The 7,385-nt window shown below is 38.7% G+C and overlaps 1 protein-coding gene across 2 annotated transcripts in view; it reads right to left on the bottom strand.

The window, feature by feature from the left end:
• LOC101851407 (vascular endothelial growth factor receptor 3) overlaps positions 1 to 7,385 on the bottom strand; it is a gene marked incomplete at its 5' end in the record, with an annotated part of 35,907 nt that overhangs the window by 6,995 nt on the left and 21,527 nt on the right. The window contains 5 exon segments of one of the 2 annotated variants that reach the window (XM_035969714.1): positions 316 to 435; positions 1,352 to 1,456; positions 2,902 to 3,031; positions 3,505 to 3,629; positions 4,509 to 4,615. In XM_035969714.1, the coding sequence (XP_035825607.1) occupies positions 316 to 435; positions 1,352 to 1,456; positions 2,902 to 3,031; positions 3,505 to 3,629; positions 4,509 to 4,615 (587 nt within the window). 2 annotated transcript variants of the gene reach the window in all.

The following is a 7,385-nucleotide window of genomic DNA, read 5'->3' as shown; positions in this document are numbered from 1 at the left end:
TATCCACAATAACAGACAAGAAGAAAACTATCCACAATAACAGATAAGGAAAGAACTATCCACAGTAACAGATCGGACAATGAATAGACAACAAAAACGTCCTTGCAGTTTGACCGAATCTGTATACAAGGAGAGAACTATCCACAATAACAGACAAGGAGATAACGGCCCCCAGTAACAGATCGACCAATGAACAGACCCCCTCAAAAAACGTCGTTTAAGTCTGACCGAATCCGTTCACAAGGAAAGAACTAATCACAAAAATAGATCGGCCAATAAACATACAACAAAACAGTGGGTTTTTTGAAGACTGACCGAATCTGATGTCTTTGGTGACTGCACCGAGCAGGTTGAGGATGTTGAGGTGTTGTCCCACATGGATGAGAATCTTCAGCTCTGACAGCAGCGCCATCATCTGGTCCTTGTCTGTGCAGTCTGGGGATGACACGACAGGGCAAGGGTAGATTTAGAACAATATTGAGATGCACATTAAAGTGATAATGGTCGTTTAACCCTATCCATACACCCTGGGGTCATTTTGTACCCCCGGGGTTGTATTCTTTATATTTTAGAATGCTTCTAGTACGAAAAGATCTCTTTGAAACTTTCAGTATTTCTCAAAAAATAATTTTGACAGACTGCTATGCAAAGCGTATGGATTGGATTAACGAGTAAATTTCCTCTTTAGATAGTGGTGGCACAGAGTTCCCCACGTAGTATGGAAGCGATAGTAAAACGCAATGTACAGATAGGATTAATTAATTTAAGTTTGGTAAGAGTTGCAATACAGTTAAAAGGTCATATAAGTGCCGAAGATTAGGTATGTTACTAGAGAATAACAGAGAAAAAAAGGGGAGATAAGTATGACAGATGTTTGAAAGGAACAAGGGAGCAAACCACACAAAAGCACCTGCCAACCACCCTCTATGTTTAGTTTCATTAAGAGATTCACATCGACACCATAATGACCCTTTAGTAGAGCGGAAAAAGAAAGACGGACATACATGAACAACGGATTGAAAGAAAAGGAGTACAACCATGAAGTGGTAGCCTCTAACTTTCTGCACAAAAGACGACAATACCAGATTGTTCAAATTGACAATGACTGCTGTCAAAGTTAAATCTGGAAGTTTTTATATCAGCCCAAATTGAGAAACTGTTCAGTTTTTTGTTTAGAAAGTCCACTAGTTCTCTAAACTAAGCTTTGAAAAGTTAAGCTAAAAATTCCTGTTAAAAAAAAGGCACAGATATATTATTATCCATACATATAAACATATACATATAAGTAAATTTAATGCAGGGAACCGCATAGACTAACACTTCCATCAAGGAACACCAAAAGTCGTCTTACCTTTCACCATCTTCACAGCGACCACCGTGACATCCTCTCCATCAACGATGCCGATTGCTTCAGCTTTCATCACCCGGCCAAAGGCACCTTGACCAAGGATCATACCTGGGACGAATCAGAGAACGGGTCAGAGCAATTTGCACAAAGGGATCAAGTCAGCTGATAACATTGGTATTTACATACTTGTGACATTTAGGAATCATGCAAAGCCTTCTTTTCCCCATTAAGAATCAGACAGAGAAGAATCTTTAATTCCTTTAAAAAACTTTTTTTTTAAATTTATCTTTTTTTAATGTAGAGAACTACAATGGCTAAGGAGAGTTTCAATAAAATGAGCCCAATCCTGAAAAATAGAAACATCTCAATGAACACCAAAATGAAAGTCCTGAAATGCTATGTTTGGTCAACCCTTCTATATGGCTGTGAATGCTGGACAATCACTAAAGACAGTGAAAATAAAATAGAAGCAACAGAAATGTGGTTTCTTAGGAGACTGCTAAGAGTATCGTGGAAGGAAAGGAAATCAAATGAGGTAGTGCTTGAAGAAGCCCACGTGGGACGCTCAATGTTAAAAACAATCAGGAAATGACAAATGCAGTTTTTGGGACACCTCAATAGACATAAGGGTCTTGAACACCTAGCTCTCACTGGCAAAATAGAGGGCAAGCGAGGCATGGGTAGGCCTAGAACAACATACTTAGGGAACCTGAACAAATGGGTAACAGGGAAAGATCAGGGAAAAATAGCTTTTTTGAGAGCATCCGAGCAAAGGAATGAATGGAAAACCATGATCGCCAATGTCTGATGCAGATCTGGCACTGGATGATGATGATGAATGTAGGTGTATTTATGCCACCATTGACACAATTTAGATGATCATTTAGAAGGCGGGTCTCAAACCCTGCCTGTCAGCGCCAATCCAGGCTAAGTGGGTTACAACATCCCAGCAGAAAGACTGAGACACTTGATAAAGATTAAGCACAGGTCTCCTGCTTGGGACAGCGAAGCCCCTAACTCCTACACAACAGATACCCCCCACCAGGGCAGTGCTACTGACTAAAAAGTCTTTAGGCCATTCTCAAAGGAGGGATATTATCATGTTCTTATGCACAGTAGAATTGTAAATGGGCTGATTTATCAACGTCATGCTCATTCTGGGTCAGAACAACATAGGTGGAACTGCTGCTTTTTCTTTCCTCTACCTTACTATCGTCATTTTTCCTCTACTTCTTTTGTATGTTTGTCACTCTCTTGCAAACTGCTATTTCCGGGGTGCCTTGACAGTCGAATCAGGCTTTGTGCTGTTGAGGCTAGAGAGATGAGCAGAGTAAGCCTGATTCTCCCTTTGGACCTCTCTGTTGACATCCATCCCTTAGCGCTCATTTGACCTTATGCAGTTGGAGCGCCCTGAAACCTTACTAAAAACTAAAAAACAACAGACGCTGGTCTTTCATTCCTGAAGTATTGAGACTATTCCAGGTCAATGCATGACAACCTCTGAGTTAGAGACGACACCCACAGGTACCCAGGCTATGGGAAATTCGACTCACCTAGCCTCAGCCGGTCTTTGGAGAACTCCCACTTGGGGTCGTAGGGCAGACATCCGGTCTGTTCGTCGATTGGCAAGTCTGGGTTATAGTCTCCCTCCGGTTGGATCAGGAAGTGCTCCAGCTCTTTGTGCTGTGAGGTTTAGAAAACAAAACGTTACCGTGAAAGAGAGAAGTGATCGACGTAAATCAAGTGAAAAGAGGGCAACATTTTAAAATAAGATATTACTTTTTCCTTTTAAATACCTAACATTAAAAAATAAAATAAATCAAATTCTGTTTTTAAAAATTGCTGCAATTTAAGAAGCATCTATAATCTCTCATTTATATTTAAAAAGAGGATATGTTTGAAAAGAGAAATCACTTTTTTCCTTTCAAATATCTTACATTTATTTTTTTATTTTAAAAAAAATATCAAATTCTATTTTTTTAAATCACAATATTTTAAGAAGCTTCTATAACCTCTCATTTATTTAAAAGAGGAAATATTTCTTACAAAAGTATTACAGTAAGATATTCTTCTTTTTTTTAATTTCTTTTTTTAACATCTTCTGTCTATTTACTGGGTAGTAGAAATAAACTAGTGGGGAGAACATGGGTACTTACAAAACCTGACTTGGATTTCCTGATTCTGATGATGACAATGACGAAGATGATGATGATGAAGAGAACGATGCCCACAATGACGCCGATGTAAGCCGGGGAGAAGGAAGCCTCGTTGGTCGAACCTGCTGGTCACACACCAAGAATATCGTCAGGTCAGTGTGCCATCATGATGTCAGTGTGACATTGTCAAGTCAGTTTGAGATCATTATTATGTGAGCGTGACATCATTATGTCAGTGTGAGATCATTATGTCAGTGTGACATCATTATGTCAGTGTGACATCATAATGTCAGGGTGAGATCATTATGTCAGTGTGACATCATTATGTTAGTGTGAGATCATTATGTCAGAGTGACATCATTATGTTAGTGTAAGATTGTTGTGTCAGTTTGATATTATCACTACAGTGTGAGATCATTATGTCAGTGTGACATTGTCATGTCAGTGAAATGAACAATGAACATAAACTCAGTTATTAAATGTGAGTGTGAAGAACATAAACTCAGTTATTAAAGACAGTTGTTTTAGTTTCAGTGTATTTATTTAATCAACTTTTTTACTCTCACATGAGGAGGGAAGAAAACCTCCAAGGGACATGGGGATTTCCTAAATTTGACATTTTGTCCCGTAAATCGTAAAAAAAAAAAAACTTGTTCAAATAAAAGTAAGACTAAAAAGACACCACAAACACAAAACACCTTAAAAAAGGTCACAGAAAGACACAGGTAGAGTAAGACATGTACACTTGTTTTGAACGTCACTAGCATGTGATTACAGTCATTTCTGATAAAAATAATGATGAACAGAATGGAACAAGCCAAACAATAGATCAAAACAGACAACACTGAAATTTAAAATTGTTCCCACTGTTGTCTTCATCTACAAAAACAAAATGTACATTTTTTCTCTTGTACTGTTCATCAGCAATATCAAAATATAGATATCCCCCCCCCCCTCCCCCCGTACTCTTCGTTAAAGATGACAGAATGTCCAAGGTCACTTACTTCCCACCAAGAAGGTCATGTTGCTGCTCCAGATCTCGCCTCCGTAGTTCCAACCTTTGCACTGGTAGTTCCCCTCGTCAGACTTGCTGGCGTTCTCTATGGTCAGACTGAGGTCAGGAAGGTCAGCAAAGTTATTACCATATCCCTACAAGTCTTCATAGAGTCAAGATAATAATAATAATAAATGACATTTATAAAGTGCTCAACCCCGATTAAAGTACACAGGCTCTGAGCGCTTTACAATACAGTACAACATACAACAGTAGCATAAAACGTGTTCTGACTAAAGAAAATTACTCCAAATATTCATCTTATTAATTTAAAAACAGAAACGACTTCAGCTGACAAATGAATGAATCAAAAGATTTGATCTCTCTTAAAGAACTTCGTAAAGCATTCCAGATCTTGGGGCCCTGGTATTCAAAGGCCCTTTCACCCATTGTTTTAAGTTTCATAGATGGTAAAATAAATTTCTTTTTGTAAGCTGATGACCTTAAACTGTGAGTTGGAATGTACAGTCTTAACAGATTGGATAAATATGATGGTGCAAAACAACTGTTTATAGATTACTCACAAAGGATTCAGTTTTATTTTTACCACAATGAGTCCCCTTAAACACAAACAATATTTCAACAATCATCCTAAGTGAACTTATATTTTATTTATCCCCTTTGAGTCTACATAATTTAGATTGTCGAAACAACTTATCAATAATTATTCATAACAAGACATGCAAGCACTGCGACAGAATCTGTACTTCAAACATAGGAAGAAGAATTAGCCATGAAAGAAGCTGCATGAAGACAACCTTGAGTCCATCAAAGCTGAATTGACCGTCTGTATAGACAATAAAAGCTATACACAGTTTATCGATTCCATAAAAAATGACCTAGATGTTTGTTTATATGACACTCACAAGCAACATCACACCATAAAGACAAATAAATATTTACCCACTTCACACAACGTCTTGTTAAAATGAAACTCCCCCAACAAAAACCTTTTTCCTAGAAATGTACAAGGGCCTTCTCACGTTTCCATTAAAAACAATGGGGGTATTTTTTTGTCCGAAGTGCTAAATAGAGATGTCAAAATACATTTATTCCAATTCTTTAAAAATTACTGTGCCCTTGGTCCTGTCTTTTCTTGATGAGGTCACAATCCATTTTCTTAGCCCATGTATATATTCGCCAAAAAGAGTAAAATACTGAATGGGACTTGTGGTTCAGAAAGTGAAGGTGACAGCCAATTGTACTCTTTAAGCCGATTACGTTGTACCAAAGTTTTACTGAAACACATGACGCTGTTGCGAGCACCTAGCACACCTCTGTGATTGGCCCAAATATAGATGACATATTTCCGCCATCTATTTTTGTCGTCTTCCGGGGTTTCCTCCAAGACTCTTGGGTTTCCCTCGCCAGTAACTTTTACTGTTGACTAAATTCTAGATCTCACCGTATTTGTTTACTGGGTTTGTTCTTTTTCGGTATTAATTTGTCTTACCTTTTATAAACAACCTCAGCCATTCTCGTTTTATAAATTTACCTTCTCCTCAAAGTTGTACACACACACACACACACACACACACACACACATACACATAAACACACACACACAGACACACACACACACACACACACACACACAAGCCTGCGCGCACACACAGCCCAAACAGTCGTCGGCGATGAAACCTAGATCTAGAGAGCACGAAGCAGCAAAGCAGGTCCGCCACGGTGAGAACTCGAAACTGGCGAGGGAAGCCCCGGAAGACGATAAAAATAGAAGGCTGAAATACGTCATCAATATTTGGGCCAATCCCAGAGATGCGCTAGGTGCTCGCTGCAGCTTCATGTTACTGAAACTTGTTTAGTCAGGGAGTCTCACAAAACCAACCGAGCTCCAAATTAGAGCTGGGCGGCAAGGTTCCCGATTATTGAAAGCTAAGAATCGTAGGATTTGACTCCAAACCCAATTACTTACTTTCTAATGATGTGATTTCTTCCGGTGGTTACCTGGTTGACTCCGAACATGTTCAGGATTTAGGACACCCTTGATTTCGGAACACTACGAAGCATCAACTTGTATCGTTCAAAAATACATTTTTTTTAAATAAGAAGATTTTAATTATTAAAATATCTGGTAACCGTTGGTTTACATAATAAGGAGTCGGAACTTTTCTTCCGTAGCATTAATCGCGGGAATCAGTTCCGGAATCGATCGTTCGCCCAGCTCTACTACAAATCCTGTCTGGTTACAAACTTCACCAATAAGCAAAAACACCTGAGCTCACCTGTTCTTTGTCATAGCTTTTCAACACTTAATTGGCATCTTTCTCTGAGTACGCTTACCAGGAAGCCAATAATGATTCTGAGTGTTCAAGGGGGGTCTGATGGTGAAAATGGTGAAATGGTATAGGTTTAACTCCCCTATCAACACTATTAGGTTATGTAAGAGGCGGGAATTTTCGAGTTTAATATCCGTTTTCGAAAGGACCATGCCAAAATGGGAAATCCGTGGGGTCATGTGGGATAATAATATAGATGGTAAAGCGCAGAGAGCTTGTTTTTGAGAGGGGGATTGTGCTACATAAATACAAATTAATTGTAAGGCAGCGCAGTGGAATCAGGCTCTCGTTAAAATAATCAAAGTGAAGAAACTTGCAGTTTTCCGCAGGTTTGTGAATTTTTATCAAATCGTTGTTTTTTGGCTCAACACCTTTCATGCCCATTAAAGACCTCATTTCTGTGTGGGTTTTTCTTAAAAATGTTGATTAAAGGCACAAAAAATGTAAATTATCTCAATTTAAGGAAATAACCAATCTTTGGCAGCCATTTTCTCACTAATTTTACCTCTGAAAACAGGTGACCCCCACCTCCT

Source organism: Aplysia californica, unplaced genomic scaffold, assembly GCF_000002075.1.
Source record: "Aplysia californica isolate F4 #8 unplaced genomic scaffold, AplCal3.0 scaffold00173, whole genome shotgun sequence".
Classification (NCBI taxonomy): domain Eukaryota; kingdom Metazoa; phylum Mollusca; class Gastropoda; order Aplysiida; family Aplysiidae; genus Aplysia; species Aplysia californica.
This window is presented reverse-complemented; position numbering and strand designations above follow the sequence as displayed.